At 53.2% G+C, this 22,434-nt stretch overlaps 9 protein-coding genes across 9 annotated transcripts; 5 read left to right on the top strand and 4 right to left on the bottom strand.

Moving 5' to 3' along the window:
• Positions 1-1,056: 1,056 nt before the first annotated feature.
• Positions 1,057-3,368, top strand: C8A04DRAFT_29913 (ankyrin repeat-containing domain protein; the record flags this gene model as incomplete). Its single annotated transcript, XM_062781181.1, has 2 exons — positions 1,057-1,817; positions 1,853-3,368. The coding sequence occupies 2 exons, from the start codon at positions 1,057-1,059 to the stop codon at positions 3,366-3,368; spliced, it is 2,277 nt and encodes a 758-aa protein (XP_062635835.1).
• Positions 3,369-4,395: 1,027 nt separating this feature from the next.
• On the top strand, positions 4,396-4,702 carry C8A04DRAFT_29912 (uncharacterized protein; the record flags this gene model as incomplete). Its single annotated transcript, XM_062781180.1, has 2 exons — positions 4,396-4,401; positions 4,472-4,702. 2 exons carry the CDS (start codon positions 4,396-4,398, stop codon positions 4,700-4,702), a joined length of 237 nt encoding a protein of 78 aa, XP_062635834.1.
• Positions 4,703-5,119: 417 nt separating this feature from the next.
• Positions 5,120-7,024, bottom strand: C8A04DRAFT_13224 (uncharacterized protein; the record flags this gene model as incomplete). The annotated part of the gene is made up of 1 exon (XM_062777628.1): positions 5,120-7,024. One exon carries the CDS (start codon positions 7,022-7,024, stop codon positions 5,120-5,122), a length of 1,905 nt encoding a protein of 634 aa, XP_062635833.1.
• A 900-nt stretch (positions 7,025-7,924) lies between these two features.
• On the top strand, positions 7,925-8,707 carry C8A04DRAFT_29910 (uncharacterized protein; the record flags this gene model as incomplete). The annotated part of the gene is made up of 1 exon (XM_062781179.1): positions 7,925-8,707. The coding sequence occupies one exon, from the start codon at positions 7,925-7,927 to the stop codon at positions 8,705-8,707; it is 783 nt and encodes a 260-aa protein (XP_062635832.1).
• Positions 8,708-9,883: 1,176 nt separating this feature from the next.
• C8A04DRAFT_29909 (uncharacterized protein) lies at positions 9,884-10,839 on the top strand (the record flags this gene model as incomplete). Its single annotated transcript, XM_062781178.1, has 2 exons — positions 9,884-10,288; positions 10,771-10,839. The coding sequence occupies 2 exons, from the start codon at positions 9,884-9,886 to the stop codon at positions 10,837-10,839; spliced, it is 474 nt and encodes a 157-aa protein (XP_062635831.1).
• A 1,484-nt stretch (positions 10,840-12,323) lies between these two features.
• On the bottom strand, positions 12,324-13,511 carry C8A04DRAFT_29908 (uncharacterized protein; the record flags this gene model as incomplete). The annotated part of the gene is made up of 3 exons (XM_062781177.1): positions 12,324-12,686; positions 12,758-12,824; positions 12,892-13,511. 3 exons carry the CDS (start codon positions 13,509-13,511, stop codon positions 12,324-12,326), a joined length of 1,050 nt encoding a protein of 349 aa, XP_062635830.1.
• Positions 13,512-17,074: 3,563 nt separating this feature from the next.
• C8A04DRAFT_29907 (uncharacterized protein) lies at positions 17,075-17,780 on the top strand (the record flags this gene model as incomplete). The annotated part of the gene is made up of 2 exons (XM_062781176.1): positions 17,075-17,390; positions 17,518-17,780. 2 exons carry the CDS (start codon positions 17,075-17,077, stop codon positions 17,778-17,780), a joined length of 579 nt encoding a protein of 192 aa, XP_062635829.1.
• An 860-nt stretch (positions 17,781-18,640) lies between these two features.
• Positions 18,641-20,278, bottom strand: C8A04DRAFT_13184 (uncharacterized protein; the record flags this gene model as incomplete). The annotated part of the gene is made up of 2 exons (XM_062777614.1): positions 18,641-18,717; positions 18,769-20,278. Coding segments are annotated over 2 exons (1,587 nt in total), but the record flags the coding sequence as incomplete, so codon positions are not given.
• Positions 20,279-20,501: 223 nt separating this feature from the next.
• C8A04DRAFT_38252 (uncharacterized protein) lies at positions 20,502-21,876 on the bottom strand (the record flags this gene model as incomplete). The annotated part of the gene is made up of 6 exons (XM_062784180.1): positions 20,502-20,770; positions 20,890-21,184; positions 21,255-21,336; positions 21,441-21,652; positions 21,712-21,782; positions 21,843-21,876. The coding sequence occupies 6 exons, from the start codon at positions 21,874-21,876 to the stop codon at positions 20,502-20,504; spliced, it is 963 nt and encodes a 320-aa protein (XP_062635827.1).
• Positions 21,877-22,434: the final 558 nt, after the last annotated feature.

Genomic DNA, 22,434 nt, shown 5'->3' with positions numbered 1-22,434 from the left:
TTCACGCAGACCAGTCGACACTGGCTGCCTTGTTTCCCCGCATACCTTATCTTAATTACCGCCTCTTTGCGCTTGGCGCCCGGGTGGTTTGTCCCCGAGTTTGTTCATTCAACCTCCATCATCGTGCGTCAAGCATGAGAGTACCAACCCCATCGACTGGTCTTTCCATTCGGATACATAGCTATTCATCATGGATAGTTACAACGCGTCCGGCAGCCGTTTGTTGGCCCCGTCGAAGTCTGCGCAGCGGAGACCCAAGGCCCGAGTCAAACAGCTGGCACTCCAAGGCTGGAAGGCAAGAGGCGACGGTCCAAATACAAACATCTAGACTGGAACAAGCACCGAAGTTTGTTGGACCAGTTGTACGTGCGCGAAGAGAAGACCTTGGAGGAGGTTATGGAATTCATGCAGAGCAAGAACGGCTTTGTTGCCAGGTCAGTCGGTCGCTATGACACCCGTCTCCGCCGGAGGCTCTGATATGGGCACAGCAAGCAAGCCTTTAAGAGGGGATTCAAAGGATGGGGGTTCCAGAGGTATAGGCAAAGGCCCCCAGCGACCCACTGTACCCCGAGCAAAACAGCGGCTTCACCGGCTCCAAGAACCGGGGAGGGGCCGGAACCCGAGGACGTTCCACCATCCCTCATTGCCCCTCACGCCGCCGCCGGAGTTGACCCATCAACATGTCGTGACAGTCGGCAATTGGAGCGACTGTCACACTACCCATACACCCCCACTATCGTGGATGCAGCATTCGCCATCGCTCTTGACGGCATGGATTTGAGGACCCCGTCCCCTGGGCTCGGACTGAATTTCACGTTCCAAGATGAACTGCTTGATGGACATGTTCATGTTGACGACGTTGTTGACCGGCACGATATGGCTCATGATCAGTCTCGTTGCGCCATACCTAGCTTCGACACGGATTTCATTCCAGGTGGACCGCGAGCTCAGATGATGGTCAACATTCCTTGGCTGCGATTTCGAGGAGCCGTCCAGGCCCAACTGCATATCGACCAATCCCCAGCCTTCTTCATACCGCACCACCTCCGTGTCGCCATGGGACTAGGGTCAAGCGAGGCTTCCCTCTCAACATTGACGCTTGCGTTGCATCAATCTCCGCCATTGAAGGGACTGGCTGCTGCCCACCACCTAGCTTCAATATTGGAGCAGGCAGTCCCAAGTTTGACTGCCGACGCAGTAAAGCAGTTTCTGTGGCAGCTTCTGCATCCTTCGGCACACTCCTACGGGTCCCAGATGGCTGAATTAGTGTTTGGCTTGATTTCCAACAACCTCGTGGCAGCCGAGGGCATGAAGCACTTCTTGAACTATGTGACGCGTCACATTCCTCAGCGCACCGTACATGCGCTTTTCTGCGTCGACACCATCACCGTTGATGCCGTCGCGATCAAGTTGCTCAACACCGCTGTAGAGAACGGCGATGAGTCGGCCTTGGAAATCCTTCTTGAAGCGGGCATCAACCAGAAGAGGATTGCGGGGCGCAAAGGCACTGATTTACTCCGAGCTGCCATCCAAGCCGAGAAGGTGAAAGTTGCGGAACGTCTTCTTTGTGCGGGAACAAACCCGAACCCAGGGGAGCTCGTTGACGTAGCGTGGGGGACGTACAACTCGACAACACCATTGCATGCCGCTGTCTCTCTAGGAGAAACCGATCTGGTGAAACGATTGCTGGATGCCGGCGCCCAAGTTGACCGACCCGACCTGAACGGCAACACGGCTCTTGCACTTGCCGTTAAGCACGGGGAGTTGGCGTGTGCATCGCTGCTCCTCGGCGCCGGGGCCGACGTGACAACGCGTGGGTAAATGACGAATACAATGATAACATCCGCCACAGTGCGCTCGATTACGCTTTTCTTGTTCAGGGCTCGGACATGTGTCAGCTGCTGTCGGAACGGAGTGCTGAAAACCAGCAAATGTCGGTTTCTCTGTGGGAAATTCTCTCTGCTGCACGACGGGGAGTCCGTCCTCTGCAGGCCTACTTGCAAGACCGGATACACGTCCCCGAAGCAGTGCGACAAGAATTTCTGGAAAAGGCTCTGGTGAGTGCATGCTGCTACCCCAGGCACGAGGCAGCCGTCGACGCCCTGCTCGCTTCTGGAGTTGACCCCAACGTCGAAGAGCTCATGTCGAATGCCGGTGGGATGTCTCCACTGTATTGGGCTGTGTGGGATGGATCAAGCCGCGCTGTCGGAAGTCTCCTGGGACGTGGAGCCAAGGTCTCTGGCGACGTGATCCAGGCGGCGTCTACATCCTTGTATATGCTCCGGATCCTCACTGACCATGGGGTGAGGCTGGATCTTCTCGGTAAATTTGGGCTGCCGGCTGCTCTCCTAGCACACAACATGAATACTCTCAGGTTCCTACTACAGGCTGGAGCAGATGTGGATAGCCTGGGAACTTTCAACCGAGAGAGTCCCATTGAAATGGCTGTATCGGGGGGAAATTTGCAGGCAGTGAAACTCCTGATATTGTCAGGCGCTGACAAGAACGATTACTTGATGGGTCGGGCCGCGAACAGAGCCGCGGCCCTCGGAAGGCTGGAAATTCCCAAGGCCTTGGTTGAGTCGGGCGTCCCGATCAACGAGCCAACTAATAGGGGAGCGACGGTCTTGGAAGCATGCGCACGCTGCCGGTTGGCGTGCCGCTCGGAAATCTTCCACTATCTGCTGGAGGCGGGAACTGAGATCCTGCACGCTGGACACAACGACCCATACCGCGAATGCGATTCACTGCTCACCGAGCTCATCAAGCATCCCCAGGACGACGGACTCGTCCGTTTAGTACTGGACGCAGGCGTTCAAGTCAATGTCAGAGGCATTGGGCGCTATAGTCAGACGGCGATTCAAGCAGCGGCGGCTCAAGGCGACCTTGACCTCGTCAAGGAGCTCTGCAGAAGGGGGGCGGAGATTAATGCACCAGCTGGATTCGCATACCAAAGAACGGCCCTGCAGGCCGCCTGTAACAGAACTGTTGTCAACATGGACCTGGTGAAGTTTCTACTGGAACAGGGAGCAGACGTTAACGCCAAAGGGGGAACTTGCGGCGGCGTTACTGCTCTCCAAGCTGCGGCGATTCAAGGCCACACCAACCTCGCCATCATGCTCATCAAGGACTTCGGGGCCGATGTGAATGCCGATCCGGCCATCCAGGACGGACGGACAGCCCTTGAAGGTGCAGCGGAGCACGGCCGGCTCGATCTAGTACAGATCTTGCTCAATGCAGGCGCAAAACCACGCAAGGGAGAGGCTGGGTTTAAGAATGTCATAAAGCTCGCGGAAGAGCAAGCAGAAGGGCGCTGGGCGGTGGCAGACCTTGTTAGGTCATATGAACGTGGTTTGAACCAAGTGTAGGCTTTCTGGAACGTCTTTCATTATCTTTATTATTCCCACTCCGATATGCCCTAGGGCGTGCCAGTCCTTCTACACTTAACTAGGTAGAAAAACCGTACATCGAGGGCCGGGTGAAATATTCAAGTCAACAATCAAGGAAAAAAGGGACGAGTCCTAACTAAGGTACCTAGTACAAAGGAAAACCTGTAGGCCTTCGACGGACGTCCAACCCTCCTCCGTTTCCAGCTCTAGTTTTTTGGCTAGGCTGTGTAGGTACTCTTGCAGACGGTCAAAATTCATCAGCCAGCTTAAGATCTTTCCTGTGAGCCCAGCTGCATTTGAACCTACCCACCAGCTGTGTAGGGCCGCATAAAGGTCTCTCCGTGAGCTAATAAACCCCCCTGGCCGCCTACATAGATTTGGGGGTTTCTGACACCATGTGGAAGATTCCGTCTTTTCCAGATGTTTGGTGCATTGCGCGGCGTTTCAGACGTCATCGACGTCATGAGAGGCGATTCCGGAGCCCCAGGAGTGGGATGGCCGGTTGCTGGATCCCACATCTTGACTGTGCCGTCGTCCGAGCCAGACGCGAGCCGGGCCGCATCGTGCGACCAGGCCACTGACCAGACCTCACAGCCATGGTCTCGCAGCGTCGACACGCGCTGGCGACAAACTGTGTATTTACCAACACCGATCCTCATTTGTGTAGTCAGACGAAGGCGCTAAATCATGCAGAGCGGTAACTGAGGCGGTCTACAACCATCTGACTTGACACCGCTCCAGCACTTTTCGGAAACAGAGTCGTCGTTATGGGTGCATCCAAATTGAGCCGGAGTTAGAAGCGTCTTACGATGACTTTGCGCCAGGTTTTTGTCCTCAGAGCCACCAGTTTTGGACCCTTTTGAGCAGATAAGGAAGCTTTATGGGCAAAAAGGCGGTGTTGGTTTTGTCACAGTTCTCGGAGTCGGAGCCCACTGTACAATAATTACACACTTCGATTATTCTCTGCTCTGATTTCTCTCTTGATATAAGACCAACACCATCTAAAATGAACGTGAGTTCCCAATTCACCACGGCAACTCTCTTCAGCAAGACAACGTACATTAACACATGGGAAGAGACAGGTGCAGCAGTTCCATGTCAGCGGGCAGTTTTATTATGCCGGTGTGGCGTGGATGATCGCGGCGGTTGCCGGCTACCAGTACATGGACGAGGTCATCCTGGTTTTGAAGAACATTTCGGGGTGGGTTATTGAGGCTTCCGGTCAAACTATACGGCTCGAAGAGGAGATTGTGGTGGAGGTGAAGGGAGGGAGAAATGGCTGGTCGGTTACGTTCAAGTGGGTTCAGAGATGATTAGCGCAGCTGTGCATCGCTGCGGCTGGGGTTAATTTGGGGACCGGCATGTTGATAACTAAATACACCCTTTAAGCACCTTGCTGGGTTGACTTGGACAACATAGTTGCGTAATTATCTTGATCCATCGGATACATTGGGGGTTTTTAGGTGTTTCCTGAATAGCTCTAACACGGCACACTTCACAAGTTCATAAAAATTGGCATTATGCGGCCTGGTTCAGAGACTATGGCCTTCTGTTATCTCTTCTATAGAATGGAAAGCGGAATAGGTAGGACGTTACTCCTAGCCTAATTAATTAGTTGTCTGTTGTGCTGCCCCAAAGTCCTCTTGACGGTGGTCAACTGCACGTCGCGAGGCATGTCAGGTTCGATAACTTGATGACGGACCATCGTTTCTCAAGGCTGAGGAACGATGCTAGTATTCACGCCCGGAGTGCATCTTCCAAGGGCTTGGTCCCGGTTTGGCTTCATTGGAACGGAGCCTATCATGCTGGTCCTCCCCCAATATGAGGCGCTCAGCGCGGTCGTTCAACAGCGTTTCCTGTCCCTCTAACCAAGACAGTATGGTGTTGGGGTCATCCGCGGCCCTGAGTCTCTCATACACCCTATTGGTCCATTTCCAAGGCCATGCAAAATCCGCGTAGAACCGAGTGAGGCCGTGCTCGCGGAGAACAGCTAGTGGTTTCAGGATGCGGTTGTATCCGGTCAGCACTGCAATTCCTTGCACCCGAGTTAGTCCTCCACGGTCGTCAGGACATGCGGGGTGCCACATCCTCGAACCGGCCATGACAAGGCGGAGTGTGATGGCGGGCGCGTTGATCTTATCCTTGACCCAATCGACAGTATCAATCCAGTCCTGCAGAGCGGGATGACCATCATGTGGCCAGCACTCGTGATTGTATGGAGGGAAGACCAGTTCGAGGAAACGGAGATAGCCCAAGTAGTCGGCGGGGACCACCTCCCTCAAGAACTTGGTCGCGGCAAAACGGTGGGCTGGGTATGCTCGCGGAGGTTGCGCCTGTCTGTACCACTCCATCCAGGAGTAGTTGCTGCGGTTCTCTAGCAGCCATTTGGGATCGGGGGTGAACGAAACATCGTAAGCTAACCAGGGGTTGGCCGATACCAGAGAGTCGCTAACGACAAATCGGTTCGCGGAAAAGAAAACGAATCTTGCATCCTCGCAAAGGTCCCAACATATGAGAAACAAAGGCGTGGGTGGTGCCCAGCACTTGCAGGTGGATGAGAAGGCGGCGTGCCGGACGCCGCAGAAACAGCCGATAGATCGAAGTTGGTCCGACCGCACAATCCCGTCTTTGATAATTCCTTGACCGTGACAATCCCTGTATTGGCATCCATGGTGGTAAGGAGGAAGACAAGGAACCCCCTCCCATGCGGAGCATCCTGAAGAGAAATAGTGATAGCCTAGTCCCAGCCTGTTCCACATGACCTCTTTCAACGGAGCTACAAGGTCAGTGTATTCGAGGATACGAATGCGTACCTCCCGTGGAAGAGTAATAAGAAGGCGGCTAGAGCCCGACGTTGGTGATGCGGGCTCCAAAGCCGGATTGCTGCTGGCTTGCCGTGATGCATTCCGCGCGAGCTGGCGCAGGTGGCTATTTGGGCTGATGCAAAGGCGAACATGGCAGTCCTTGAGCTTCGGGAAGAGTAGGAGTGGTGCAACGACGTGTTCCGCTGCCTCGACTTCTTTCTGGTCAACATCACAGACCAATGAGAGCTCAAGGGCGTCGAGTTTGGTGTTGGAAGACAAGTAGACAGCTGTTGCACGCCATTCCTCAAGCATCAATCTCGCCGACGGGTCGGAGCTCTGAAGTGGAGTGTCGTGGAGATTCTTGTGGGGCCTTCGAATCAAACAGTGCCCCCCAGCGCCCTTCGGTTTACGTGTAAAGCAGCCGGAGACGCGGGTGCAGCATGCGCCGGACGCCTCTGCTTCCCTTCGATGGTGGCAGGAGGCTTGGTTGAGCACTACCTTGAGGCTAGTCAGGGCCGCAAGCGACGGGGGCGTGAGATTCCGCAGCGGCTGCAGCGACCTCTTGTTCCTGTAGTGGATGACGAATCTGTTGGAGGAAAATAGTAATGCTGATACCTCGGTGTAGACGGCCCGGCAAGAAAGCAACAGGCCATAGAATGTGACCTGGTCGCTCGGTGAGACGGGGCCGTCGAGGTCAAACAGGAGCGGACAGCCGTCCCAGCGCGCCACGCCAAGGAACAAGTATATGCGGTGTCGGACGGTCGACGGAAGGCGGAGAAGAGCGGGATCATTACGACCGGAATTTCCGGGATCGAGAGGCTGCGACGCCATCTCGGCGCGGTCGTCAACAGGGCTGAACTAGGAATTCGAGCGTGGTTGATGTCTAGCTCTAAGTCTAACTTTAGGCACCGATACCTGAGAGTACCAGGTAAGTCATTGTGGCTTGTGCATGGTTGCCCCACATGCTCATCGTCGGGGATCATCACCCCGCACGAACGCATCAAGTGGCACTTATAACCCAAGCTACAACCGGTCCAATATATACAAGGCGCGAGACTTCTCTTCACCCAGCGTTGTGAATACAGTCGTTACTACCCAAAACGGTACCAAAACTCTTGAATGGGTGTTTTGTGCCAAGCGGAATCACTGGGATCCTAGAGGTGCTGGGCCGATTCTTCCGGTAGGATCATTTGCAGTCGAGCTTGAACTCTCAAAGCCCGACTGTGTAGGTACGGATAGTTTGTGTTAGGGGCGATTGCACAGCGGTGTGTAATCAAACCTCGTTGTCTAGGAAAGATCCAAGACCTATTATCACAAATCCCTAACATTTTACACGCAGCTATGTTAAATTGTCGTGTTGAATCCTCATGTTTGGACAGACTTAGTTAAGCACTTCACCTGGAGTTTGAATTCAGGGTGTAAGCTTGAATGCAGGTACCTTACCTAGGTACCTAATTAATATAAGCGCGATTTGAACGGGGCAAACAGATTTTCTATAGCATTCACGTGTATCCCGGCCTCAATTTAGTTGTGCTGGACGCCTCCGAACGGCCTCACAAACACCAACGGAGCAGGGCGATTGTTCAGTGGCCACGATTGATCCGGGAATGGTCTATATAAACACCCTCCGGCCCCTCCACCCATTCCAAAATCTTTACCAATTCCACCACACCCACCAACAAATCACACAATCACAACATCCACCAGGTGCCACAGAATTTGTCATCGAAGATGGCGCCATCCACATTCCACCCCTTTTCTAGACTTCCCACTGAGCTCCGCTTCTATATCTGGGAAGACGCATTGTCTGTCCCAGCCGTCTGGGGCATATCACGCATCACTCCCTCTAAATCCGACGATTCCGTCGACACCGCCGCATCGAAGTTCAAGATGGGTTTTATTGGCCACGCTCCATACCTCGTGGGCCTAGCCTGTCGGAAGGCCTGGCAGTTGATCCAGCGATCTTCCAAGATCCAAATTGGCCGCCCTTCGAAGCGGTACGAGCCGTCGGAGCCGTCGGCTGAGCGTCAATGGGTCGACTTGGACAATACAGTCCTGTATATCGACAGCTCAAAACATGCGTACGATATCATCGAACACTTGCACTTCCATACCCGGTGCGGGGTCAAACATATTCTCTTTGACTTGCGGGAATCGTCACTCGAGCCGGAGTCAAAAATGGTGAGAATTACGTGTCTCTTCGGCCGGACTTTCCCACAACTCCAGACCGTTATTGTTCGGTGGTTTGACATGCCGTCCCGTAAAGAAGGCGATAAGGAAACGAGTTGGGAGGAACGACGTGAGGAACACATCCGAAGAATACTAAAACCGGTGCCAACCCCAACGTTGGAGGAGGCCGAGCACTACGCCGCGCTTCTAACCTATACCGGGCCCGAGTTGGACTTTCCCAGCCGCGACACGGAGGGTTGCCGCTGGGAACTCTCGTATATATTTAAGGCCATGTCCGTCCCGCTGCGGAAAGTACATTTTATTTCCAAAGAGTTGACGCCGTAATTTTAGGCATCCTGGTCTCGGCTCGGCTTTGGGGCGTTTGGTGAGAGAGGGGATTGACAGCGGCGGTGTTTGTTGGCCATTGGTTGGTGGTGAGAATCAAGTACCTCAGCAAAGAGGTAATCAACCCTAACCCTGTGTCTGCGTAATTAGTGTGCCTCCCAGAGTAGATGTAGGAAGTGTGGGCGAGCCTCAAACATCGGAATATCAGGTAGATACGTAGATAGGCACTAATACAGAGGTATTTCGATGTGGCAACCTGATTTACACGCAATGCGTTCTTTTTTGGGGTAGAATGTGTAGTTACAGCTGCAGTGTTTGGTGCTCTTGACCCAGCTGTCGTGTAATTCCATGTAACTATGTATGTATGTATGCACATGTATTTCGTACATGCAGTTAGAGCTCCTCCTGTTAGTTAATTACTCGTTCCTTGTTTGAAATTCTAGCTCGCAGCATTTCTGCGCTCGGAACAATCCCCACAGGGCAACTCCGAGATGCATATCCATCTGCACGACGGGCGTCCATGAGGTTCCCGTCCGCGCTCGCTCAGATTTGCCTCAAAATGACGAAGTCCCCATTTCCCCGCGTAGATAGGAACCCTACAATTTCTGGCCCAGAATTGCGCAACAAGAACAGCACCAGCCATTTCTAGTTTTTGTTCTAATAACCCAAGTCCAGCAACGACGATCCCACGAATTTATATCGACGACCCCGCGACTAGCTAAGCAATGAATGCTCTTGCATACGATTGCGCGCCACCCAGCGTAGTCTGACCGGGGGCTTGGCAGGCGTATTTAGTCATTGCGCCTCTCTTTTCGTGTGCAGGCTCGGTGTGCTGGGCGAAGCCGACGAGGCAGAACACCAGGTGCGGCTGTGCTTTTTTTTTTCTTTGGTTGCTTACAATTGTTAGAGTTCGCCTTTGCCAACGGCACGGGAATGGATGTTGGTTTGGAATCTGTCCTCTGACATTATTCGCAGATCGTTTCAATTATTAGGAGCAGCCAGTGAGAATTATTTAGCTGTTAAGCAATTTCGTGCGGGATCACTTCCATGGTTGTACAACACCAAAGAAACAAGTTAGTACAACCCAAAAACTCTTCACTTCAAACTCAATCCCAATATTAACTCACAGATCTCAAGCAACCAACACATCACACTCAGCACAACAATCACACCACCATGGCTCCAACACACATTCCAACACACACGACCTTAATAATATCTTCACTACAATCCCTCCAACGTAGCGACCTCCCAATCCTCAAACAACAACAACTCATAGTCGCCTTCTTCGTCGTCACCTGTCTCCTCCTCCTCTTCCTCGTCTTCCTCGGCGACCAGCGCTCCTCTTCTACCCCTCCCTACCGACCTGCCAACGTCCGACGACGACCGGGGGAACAACGCCGACACAGGCGGAAATCAAGCGGTGATCAGCTTCCCGACAGTCCGCGGTCTGAACGAGGGGTGGTGGGTGAGAGAACGCCGTTGTTGTTCTCGGAGGAGTCTACGTTGGTTGGGTCGGAGGAGGATGAAAGGGTGTTGGGGAAGGTGAAGAGGGGTGTTTCGTGGGCGGCGACGACGCCGGTAAGAGCGGAGGTTTGCTTTGAAGAGACTTTGGGGAGGGTATGTGAGGAGGGGGTGGTGAGAGAGGGGGGTTTGGAGGCATTAAATTGGTGATTTGGTTTTGTTTGGGTTATATAGTTTAGTCTTTCGCTTCTGTTGTGTATTATTTCGTTCGGGTATCGTAGGACGGGCAGGTGTTCCGCTGCGCTCAACACAGCTGGACTGGACGGTTCGATAGAATTCGAAGACGACGAAGGGGGAGATGGGTCGAAAGAGGTTGGCCTCGACGTCATTATTAATGCCTACATTAATCGAAGATTACCGAAACCTCTAGCATCTGCACGGTGTTTCTACCCTAGGTCATACTCAAGGCCAGGGCCAAAACCTTCTCAACCCCGCCTTCTGACTCCTCAACCTCCCAACCCCTCGACCCTCAGAACCACCTCCCATATCCTCTCCTCACAAAGTACAAATAAGCTATCTAACGCTACTCCTTCACTCAGCACACACCCTCGCCCCACACTGACACAGACCCCCCCTCGTCTGGGCAGCAGCGGATCCCCGCAGCGTAGTTCTGTAACTGTCAATGATATCTTCCTCAGGGGCGTAAAATGCGATTGTGTGGGGGTCGGGGCATATCTCAGGGATTGGGGAAAAGGTGGAGTGAAGGCCGGCAGGGAGAGCTCTATCAATAGTTGCTTGGATGACAGGGTTGATCACAACAGGAGGGAATAGTGCAGCATGAGAGATTGGGCTATGTGCTTGTGAATCAGGGGTTGGGATTATATTGTGGGTTAGAGATCGTTGGAGGGCTGTAGTTGGGATAGGTTGTTGATATTGGGCTGTGGTAGCAACACCATCTGATGGATGAGCGATATGGGATAACGGGTGATGATTGTCATGTTGGACTGGGCAGGGGTTCTGATGCTCATGTTGATGTTGGTTTTGTCGAGATTTCAACTCTTGACGCTGTGGTTCTGGTCCGCACTCGTCATTTACGGTCTCATCTTCCCAGTATCGTTCGTCTTTGGTGTCCATCTGGGCAGTCGATGCTCCGTGAAGCGTGACAGACGATTGGTGTGTCACGGAGGGTGGTGTTTCTGTCGACTGGTCTGGATAGCGACCGCTTAAGGGTTGGATGGGAGAGTCGACAAGCACCGCCGTCTGTTCCAGTTTTGGTGTAGGTTCCGGCTTTAGCTCTGGGGCTGTGCCCGTGTTGGCCAGGTTCACGGTTTTGATCCAGTTCGAGATTCTATCGCTGACTGGACGGTTAATGGGCGAGGGTTGTTTTATACCCGGGGCTGTTGGTAATAGAAATAATGTGCAGTCTTGCACGGGCTGATTCAGGTGTGGCTGGGTAATAGTCAACGACCGGCGAAACTGCTTCATGGACTCCCGCTGCAACGTTCCACTTTTCTGTTGTGACTTCCGCTGGCTTGTTCCTGGCGATCCCGAGACAACTTCTAGCTATGAGAGATTGTTTCCCCCCTCCCTATCTCTCACCGAATTGTCATTTGCCCTTGACTGGGGTAGCCGTGGCGGCTTCGTCATGGGCGTCCTTCGGAACCCCGTCAGACACACGGCGATCAACTGGGTGAGTACTATGATGCCCACGATGAGTCCGAACATGACACACATGACGAAGATGGGGAGGAGGAGCGGTGTGTGTGGTGCGTCTAGGTCCGCCGTAGTCATTGTGAATGAGTAAATTACAGTCGAGTTGAGAATGACGGCCTCGAGATGCTGTTCTGGTGTTGAGATGATCGCTGATCATTTCAGTCTTATCTTATTATGGGGTTTTGTCAGTTTTGTACGGCTTCCGGGGCCAAGATGGAATTATCAACTGATTCGGTGTTGGCCTGTGTCTCAAGTGAAACTCATGAGGTGCATGGTCAAGCGAAAGGCTTTGTTGTCCGGGCCGCAACAAAGCCCATCGTACTTCCCGGCCCGAGCAGCGTTTCAAATATCCAACAGACAAATCACAAAAAGGGTTGTTTTGACTTGTTTTGAGATGGTTTGCCATTCAAACAGTAATTAATCACACTCATCATCCAACCTACACCGCTATGGCCAACTGCAACGACAAAAATGCCTGAATAGCCCCCCCAGTAGACGCCACAAACGTCGACCACTCCGTCGGCACATACAAATACAAAGGCGCAGCCACAACCGTGCACACAGCCGCGACACCCACCATGGCAATCCAACTGCGACGCGGGACATGCGGGTTGTGCCACAGCGGGATGGCCAGCCAGGCGAGACCAAAGAACTGCGAGACACAGCTCTGGAGGAGGAACCAGAAGTCAGCGTCCTCGGGAGTTCCGGGTTTGTGGGGAGAGTAGATGCAGCCGAGGGCGAAGAAGACGACGTTGGAGACGGCGGTTACGGCGAAGGTGGTCCAGAGGAGGCTGATGTTCATCTGGTTGTAGCGTGTCAAAAGAGACAAACAAGGAAAGAAAAAGGGGGGTAAGGAAGAAAAAAAGAACATACCCAGATGTTGACTGTGGGTTTCGTCGGTTTGGGCTGTGCCTCGCGCAGTTTCTGTACTACCACGGCCCTAGATTTCAACAGTCAATCAATACCCCTTTTCGACCCCTTTCCCAGCTCATGACAGAAATACTGACCACTCAACAAAAGACTGTCCAAACACTCCCGCCATGCCCTCCGCCCTCGACCACCTCTCCCCAACCGTATACATCACCTCATCCTCCAGCACACCCTCCCCAGCAGCCGCCACCAAACAATCCTCCACCATCGCCAACTCCCTCACCAACCCGCCCATCACCGCCTCAAACGCCTTGGACAACGGATCCTCCGGACTGGCCCGATACGCCTGACTCCCAAAACTCAACGCCTTCGCCCAAAAATAAATCATATGCCTATCCCTCAAATACCCCTCGCCAAAAGCCCTCCTCCCCTCGGTAATATCCCCAAACTGTACACTCAACGCCTGGATATCGTCTAAATTCCGACGGGCCTCCGCTTGCGAGGCCGTGTCGCCGGCGTTGAGACGGCCGGATTGGATGGACAGGCAGATGGCTTGGACGATGGAGAGGGCGCGTTGGTCGAGAGTGGCTAGTTTGCGGGCGAGGATGCGGAGGGATTCGTGGCAGAGGGCCGGGGAGTAGAGGTCGCTGATTAGGGAGGAGGGGAAGGAGATTGGGGGGAGGGGGTGCGCGGGCGTTGGACGGCGGTTGCGGGGGAGGGTGGCTGCGGAGGGGGTAGAGAGCGATGTGGATGACATAGTTTGGTCTTACTGTATTTGTTGGTGTTGGGATGGTGGTGGTGATAAGATCTTGGTGTTGTGATTCAGGGGTCAACTCAACTTTTGCATTTGGGTGTGATGTGAGCTTGGGAAGTGGAGGAGATATCCAAGAACTTATTCACCTTGATTGTGAGATTATTTCAGTATTTATCATTTTCTTCGTCTAAAAAGACATACTATCAAAGATGTCCAAGTCGAGGCGCAGCTCAGCCCGATCGATATATTATTGGATACAGCCACCGCCAAGACTAAGTTAAAAGTGAGCGAACCGCTTCGTTCTTGTTTCCTCTTTTGTATTAATTCCGTGAGGCGAATCTCAGCCGCAGCGAATACCAGGAGGTTTTGTTCCGTCATTGTGAGCGCCGGAGGCTTCGAAGAAGGCTGACGCAGTCATTCACTCACCCTATTGAATAGGCTTAGTGCAACGGTGCAGAGGTTGGTGAAGCAAAATCATGATGCATTCAACCGTTGTTCTATCTAAGAAACAAAGGAAATCATGCGCGGGAGCGCATGGTTTTAAGCGATAGGTGTTTAGATAAGCCAAACAACCCTAACCCGAGCACGGGCCATGAACCCACATGGAACTGTGACAAAGGCTGAATTAAATGAAGACTAGAAGGGCGTCAGGACATTGGGGTAGGTCGATGTTGCCTTCACCAAGTCTTCTAAGCGAACAGTAACAGTAATGAACAAGTCAGCTATGGATATGAGACGGCTTTCCACCTACGGTACGGCCGCATATTATACATCACTTTCAGTTTTGCTCGCTTTCCGGTGAGACCAGCTAAAGGTCTTACTTGACCAGCAGACATGCCCCAAGTAATTGACAATACATGCCTCGTCTAAGCAACCCGCCCGATACCTTTGAACTTTTTACGAGACTAGCTTGCGTTAATGATAGTTACAATTACCTGGGCCGTCTACCGTCAGGCCAGTTGAGCTCAGATAGGCCATAATTATAAAATGTCCGTGTTTGTCTGTGACGTCACCGAATATCAAGTTTTTAACTGGTATCCATCTCAGTTTTGTTGTTAACCCCGAGCGAGACTCAGCCACTGACCGGCGACCGTTTCCCAAACGAAAGCGACTCGTTTTCACCACATGTTCTACGTCGAAAGACAAGCCCTGTGACAAGACTTAGACAACTGAGACACTAGATTGGTGGTTACCTGATCCTTTATCCTATCGGCAGTCAAGAACGTCATAATTCTATTTTAACTGAGCCATGTCCGTCTAGGGGCAAGCCGAAAGCTGGCAGGGATACGGATGCGGTCGCCAGTCAGTGACCGAGACTCGGAGTTAAGAAAGAAAGCGAATCCACGTATCCGGGAAACCTCTGACACGAGTGCCTCACAGCCCACTCGGCACATTACGCCTTGGTACACTACCTTAGCTTAGGGACGTAGCCAAGTGTAGACCCAATCAAGTCAATTTTCACCGCGAAACTTGAGTTATTTGAGTATGCTGAACTGTGATTGAATTGATAATTGAATTAATTTAGTTTGATTGACATAATGACCTGAGGTCGTGTTTGTGAATATCCGGGTTTTGCGGATAACTACATGGATTTCTTTCGTATCCCCGAGACCCGGCCACTAAGTGGTGACCACATAACTACCAGTTTTCCGTTTGCCCCAAACAGGCCTCAGTTCAAATAAGGCTTTTGACTGCTGATCGCCGTGATCGGGGAAAAAGACCCGGTACCCATGAGGCCCGGTGCCTCGGTTGTGCCATGACCCGAAGAATTAAGCCTCCGGGCCGGCTGGAACCCGGGGCAATGAGCAGTGTGTAAGTGGGCCGGACGGATGCACTAACTCGTGGGTAGACCGACGAGACAGGCACGTAGGTAATTACACTATGACCGTCAGAGACTTGACAACGATCGGCAGGTTGTTCAGCTCCGGGGGGTGACGTTACTCTAAATCGCAGGAAGCCGGAGCCGGCTGGACGAGTATATGCGTACCGAGGTTGACGGACGAGGACGGCTTGACGGCGTGATGGAGAAGGGGATCTACTTGGAGGTGTGATTGACGGGGCTTTGTCGGTTTGGTGGAGAGCGAGTTGGCGATGATGGGGTCAAGGTTGGATCAGGCCTCCCTAGTTGTGGGAACACTGCCAGGCTAATCCGGGTCAATCTACTCAACAATGCGATTATTTGCAGTGGATTTGGGTGAAATTTGAGAGCGGAATGCAGTTGGAGTACCTCGGTACTTGGAGATACCCCCGGTCACCTTGAATTGCGCTCGCATTTATTTTGGCGGAGATTGGGAGAACACCGGGCCCAGTGCGAGCAGGGCATTTATGGCGTTAGTGACACAGTACAATGGCCGCGTTGCATGATGGGGAAGGTGGGTTGGGGTTGGAAATGTTGTCTGTGTTGTTATGCTCAACAGGGTAGTGATCTTGTCAGAATCTCCAACGTTTAATCATTCATCTTTCCGGGACTCAGCTGCTAATTAACCGGCGACCGCGCTTTCAGTCCGACCGATGTCTTTGAACTTTGTACGAGACCAGCTTGCGTTAATGATAATTACTACTGCCCCGGCCGTCTATTCTTGGGCCAGCTGAGTCCAGACAGGCCACGTCGTGACTTATGAAAGACTCGTTTCTGTGAATGTCTGGATTTGCCTGTGACGCCAGAGAATCTCGAGCTTTGAGTTGATTGCATTCTTGACCCCGAGAGTCAGCCACCACCGGCGACCGCCTACGTGTAAATTACATACTGCCAATTTTCAGCTGAGCCCTGGAAATGTCTCAGTTGAAACAAAGGTTTTTGAGTGCCGACCGGGTGAAAGACCAGTGCCTTCGTTGTCTCATCGCCCAGAGAATCAAGCCTCCGGAGCCAGCAGCCCATCACGCTCAGGTCCACAAGGCCCGCTGGGCCATTACACTAGGCCTTGTTAGTCATGCCGACTCCTCGATATTATCCCCCAAACTGTACACTCGGCGATTGGAGAGGTTACCGTCCAGGACTCCAGGTTGCGGCAGGTCTCGGCTTGTGGGGCCGTGTCTCGCGATGGAAGACGTGGTTGGGGGGACAAGGCGCGAGGTGCAGGGCGCCCTGCGTGACACTGTGGTCGTGCCTGTGAATGTCTTGGGTTTTACAGCTACGTGGATGTGAATTCTTGCCTAACTCAGAGACTCAGCTATTGAGTGGTGACCACATACCCCAACTCTCAGCCCGCCCCAGACAGGTCTCTGTTGCAATAAGGGTTTTTGAGCGCCGATCCCAGTGGCTAGATCGACCGTCGGGATAGCCACGTAGGTGTGACCGTCACAGACCTCGGACCGATCAGCTGGCGGACAGCTTGGGACGGGGCTGCTGGTCCCGGGAGGCGGGAGCCAGGAAATATTGAACACTATAAATGAGCACACTCTGCCCCCCCCCCCCCCCGAGACCTGCTCCTCGACCTCAGCATCAACAGCATCAACACACATTCTCCAACAACCAAGTCTTCATCACCCATTATTCATTCATCACCCATTAAAACTTCCCAAATCCTCCTCCCTTCCGCTCAAAAGGAAGAAACAAAAGTACGACCATGCAGCTCACCACTACATTCACCCTCCTCACGAGCCTAGCGGCTTCCGTGTCCGCCGCAGCCCTGGCCCCCAGGGACACTAGCGGCATATTCTCCCTCCTTGCGCTGCATCCCAACCTACCATTCAACGGGCAATTAGTGACCGCGAGCAAGTCCGGCCTCTGGCTGTTGGTACCGCCCGACCAGCGCGACGCGCAATGTTACGGGCGGGCGCCGCCAAATCTGCCGGCTGTCTTTACTCACGATGGAGACGAGGTGCGCCTGTATGGCGAGGGTTTTGATCGACAGCTGCTTGTGGTCAATACCTCCGCAGACCGTAAGTTTTCTCGTTCTTTTTCGTTCCTTTTCCTAGTAATTACCTACCTATATAAAAAAGTGAAAAGGGTGAAAAAAGTGGAAGAAAAACCCGGAATTTAATTACTGATAATTACCTACCTAATTAGGCCAAGATAACCTGAAGTACTTCAGCGAACCTGTAACCAACACCGACTGGCAGGTCGGGGGCTGGACCGAGAGCACAACAGAGCCCCTACTGTTTCAGGGCAACTCCTGGGCGGCCTGCAGCCAACCCGATGGCACATGGAAGGTGGGCGTATCCTTGGGCAATGACGACAACGAAGAATGCGTCGACATCACTATCTACCCCGTCGACGCACTCGCTCCAGTGCCCTGTAGGTACAGCCAGGAACAGGAGTCGGCGGAGTAGGGCGACGTGAAGGCGTGATGGGGAAGGGGCTCTGGTTGGAGGTGTGGTAGACGGGGTTTTGTCGGTTTGGTGGGGAGCGAGTTAGTGACGGGTTTGCAGAGTAACCTACCTTAGATAATTCAGGTACCTACCTCTACCTTAGGTAGTTAGTTACCCAACCGCTCTTCCCTTACTATAAAATCTCCCTCCCACGCCTCCTCATCTCCCGGAACCATCCACCTATCCCACCCCAACCCTTCCTCACTCCCGCTCCCATCCCCGATACCCATCCCTACAACCCCTCCATCCACATCCACATGCGCCTTTTCCACGCCAACAATCCCGAAATGTGGAACCTCGACCAACACCCTGTCTTGGCTCTCATCCGCCCCCCATGCCAAACACCCAGCACCATCCGAGCACCAGCCAACTGTATACTCTCCCCCATTCCTCGCATCCTCTTCTGCTGTGAGCAGTCGTTGTAGTGTCATGAGCATATCCACGTTTCCTGTTCCCGGCCCTGGTTCCCCTGGTTCCGATACATCTGCTTCTGCTTCACTCGGTTTACTCGGCTCACCCGTTCCTCCCTGCCCGTCTAGTTCGCTTGGTCTAGCGGAAGCAGAAGCGAATTCGCCCAAAGATGCACTCAGCCCAAACCCAGACGCAGACCCAGACCCAGATCCTGACCCCCGCCCAAGAAACCCCAGCACAGCCTCCACCATCCCGCAATCTTCCTGTCGTGAATGTACCAAACCCTCGAGACGTTCCAGTCCTTCCTGGGAGCCACACCCCAGGTCCAGGTCCGGGTCATACATAATACCCAGAGAGTGGGACTGTGACTGTGACTGTGACTGAGCCTGGGTCCGTCGTAGATGACACCACGCCTGGATGTGCTCGATACAGAGGGCGCATGCGGCCAGGAAGGCAAAGAGGTCCATGCCGTGGCAGTAATGCGTGCCTTTTTGCTGGGGGCATGAAGAGGACGAAGGAGATGACCCAGAGAGGGGACCAGGGGAGAGGCTGGAAGGGAGGTTGCGAAAGGCGAGGTAGCGGGTGAGCATGGAGCGGGTGGCGGTTAGGGCGGTGTGTTTGCTGGAAGTAGTGTGATGTTTGGGATTGGTAGCTAGGGAGCTTCCGGTGTGGGTGTGGCTGTGATGCGGAAAAAGATACGGCAAATGAAGCCGAGCAACCAAGTGAAAATGCACAAACTGATCCATCAAAACCATCCCTCTCGCAATAACCGACTGCGGCTCTTTCTGCTCAACCATCGTCGTAGGCACAACCCACCACGACGGTGGCATACACGCCGCGGCCTGCTGCAACAGCCCGTCAATCTGCCTCGTCGTCGCACAATCCCCTATGCTCTCCAACGAACCACCCCGCGCCAGAATCTTCCCCGCAGCCAAACAATCCAGCCGACGCATCTTCTCCAACGGCGAGCAAGACTCCAACACAGCCGGCGCCGCAAACACGTCATTGTCGGTGGCAGGTCCTGGGGGCAGTCCGAGCAAGAGGGAGGTGAAACGGTCGGTTTGGACTAGTCGGAGCCAGAGCTGCTCGGTGTTGACCGCGCTGGGAATGGAGGGAGTTGGTAACGAAGGGCGGTGTAGACCAAGGGCCTGGGCCATAGATACTGCCCGGCGAATAGCTATCCAAGCACGTCGGAGATTGCCCGCTGCGTCGTGGCAAAGGCTTTCCATCATGATGCATTCGATACCCTCTCGGGTGCCAGTAAGTTCGTCGTTGGTGGTGACTAGGCTGGCTGCGTCAATTGCGCGGGATACAATCGTGTGGTAATCTAGCACAATATCGGAAACGTGTGTCCCACAGACGTCGAAGCCCTGCAGACAGATTCCGAGGAGTAGTAATTTGCGGGCCACGAGGACGGGATGGGATGCTGGCGGAGGTGGTTTGAGGATGTCTTGAAGTGATAAGGCGCTGGAAAACGGCAGACTGGATGCTTGTAGCGCGAGAGATGCCGAGGATTTCGAGTGGGAGTTGAACAAGCGGTCAAGTGTGTGTTGACTTGGCCAAGCGGCCGTCAGCTTTTGGGTCAAGCCGTCGTACTTGGATTGTGTATCCAACATCCGAGTCAAGGGCGTGGCTGGTGTAATTGGCCGGGTTATTCTGGGAGCAGCAACAACATTCCTTTTTGCGAGCGTATCGAAACGAAGCAAAGATCCAAACACCCTGTCGTCTCCTGTGGCCCGCTCAACAAGCGACTGTATCAAAGCCTCCATGCGGTCTAATCTCTCCTGTATATGTCCATCTCGGACAGACGACTCATCTTGGATGGGTTCAGGTTGCAGGATATCCGGAAACTCCTGGCTGACACACCCCGTTTTCCGACGACGGCACGGGCTGCAGATGGTATCGCTGGCGGATGCAAATCCGCACCGGACCTTGCGTCGCTTGCACTCCCAACAGCTCCGGGTCCCTTTGCGCACTCTCTTTCGTGGTCTTTCCGAGTCGGATTGCGGTGCGGCGGTATCTTGTTCTGGGATAGAGGCTCTTGTCATTTTAGAAATTTAAAGAACGAGATAATTACAAGAGTCTAGAAAGAGAAGGTTGAGAGTATTGACCGTGGAACTCGAGGGAGATTTGGGTCGAGTTCGCCCGAGCTTCGGCGGACGAATGATATTTACGATACAATTCGTTGAAATAGCACTGAGCCAATCATAGGATTATCCGAGACTGAATCTCCTGTTCGAAAAGGTAATTACAGTAATTACGCTACACACACTACCTTAACTCTTTCCCACGCCACTGCTCCCTCAGAAACTTTTCCGCCTTGGTAAACTCATAATCCGGCAGCAGCTGATTCCACTCATCCGACACACTCAGCGTGTTGGATGATATTCCCAGCACAATGCCCGCTGTCATGCGCTGCGCCAAAGCAGCAATTTCCTCCGGCGTAAACGACGGGTGGGTAGGCTGTGGCATCCAACTCGACTTGACCACTCCGGCCTTGAGGTCGTCGGCGTTGAGTTTTTCGACGGTGAATTTGCCTCCTAAACCGATTTAATCAGCTACCGGGTCCAAGCAAAGCATTCCCAAACACACAGCACGAGAACAAGACGAAATAGAATAAATAAGAAAAAAAAGAAAGACAAAAAAAGAAAACACTCACCCCTCACCCTCTCACCCATCTCCACCACCTTCCGCAGCGTCATATCATCCCCCCGAATCCCCCCAACCACCGGCCACGGCCCCTCATACTCCACAGCGCGCACCACCACCTGCGCCAGATCAGCCACAGTCGTCAGCGTGATACGCGCCTCCTCGTAACGGCCTTGGACGACCAGCGCCCGGCGCCGGGCTAAATCGAACGGGGTCTCGATTGGCTGGATGTGTTTGGTGGACCGGTACGGGTGGGTGAGGTAGTTGGTGAAGAGCCCTGGTTGGAAGAGGGTGTATTCTAGGATCTGGGGAGTTTGTTAGTGTTTGGTGACGAACGAAGGAGGGTTGGTGGTTGATTCTAGGAAGGGCTATTACCTTCTTCTCCTTGTTCAACTCAGCTAGGTACTCCCGGATCACGGCCTTGCCGTCGTTCCAGGGCATGTGCTCGAAGCTTGACCTGTTGTCTCGTAATTAGTCACTCTCCCAGCTGACACCGAACCTCAAACCCCAAACCCCCGAAACAGATCAGAACTAAAAGAGTGAGAAAGAGAGAAAACTAACGACGCCCACTCACTCGGCGCGAAGCGTCTCACTCCCGCCCGAACCGCCGCATCAATCAGACTCTTCTGCGCCACACTCCCCGGGTCCATATGTGCTGTGATGAACGAAAGCACCGTGTCCACCCCGCGCAGCGTCTGCGTGAGTCTGTCGAGGTTGGTATAATCTGTCTTGACCCAGGTTACGGTGGGGGGTAGGTCGTTGGGGGTTGCGTCCTAGTAATCGCGAGCAGTCAGTTGGGTAGTAAACATGGAGGGTGAGGGACGGGGCGGACCTTGCGAGACAGGACCAAGATGTCATGTTTGTTTGTCGCGGCAAGCACGTCGATGATTTCCTGTCCAACGTCTGGGTGTGTGTGAGCAAGGGATCAAAGGATGGGTGAGTCAGTGGGTGATGGAACCATACTTCCGGCGCCGCCGGCGATAGCAATCTTGACCATGGTCAGATTATTTGTGGTGTTTGTAAGTTGATGGCGGATTGAAGAGAGTAAGACGGTGAAAGGTGGCGGATGCCCAAACTTATAGACCAGACGTTCGACCGAAGCTCGGCGGACGAAATGGCTTGGCAAGGCACTTGATGGTTGTCAGCAACTCACCTGGAGTTGATCAAGAAATGGAGTAACAAGGAACCTACGTCTGAATACACTCACTAACAATGACGTCGTCCGAGCTCGGCGGAGGTACATTTTGGTGTGGTTGCTCGACTTGGCCCAGAGGTTTTGCCTGAATGGGCAAACTTAGATGATTGAGTTCATGTCTCTACAAACTCACTAGGTAATCAATTAGTATTTGTTGTTCCTTCTTGATTCCTCCAAAAGCTACAATTAGCAAACAATTCGATGTAAACATCCGTGAAAAGTACGGTGAGTCCAAGATACAAACCTCGAACAACTCTGTTGTAAGCAGAACATATAATTCATCCTTTCCGTGTGAACCCATCTCAATCCTTCACCCACAAAATAACCGCAAATTTCCAACTCAATTTCCTCAACCCCAAG

The sequence above is a fragment of the Dichotomopilus funicola genome, assembly GCF_033296635.1.
Source record: "Dichotomopilus funicola strain CBS 141.50 unplaced genomic scaffold C8A04scaffold_44, whole genome shotgun sequence".
NCBI lineage: Eukaryota > Fungi > Ascomycota > Sordariomycetes > Sordariales > Chaetomiaceae > Dichotomopilus > Dichotomopilus funicola.
Note: the sequence above shows the minus strand (reverse complement) of the source record. Positions and strands in the feature narration are given on the sequence as shown.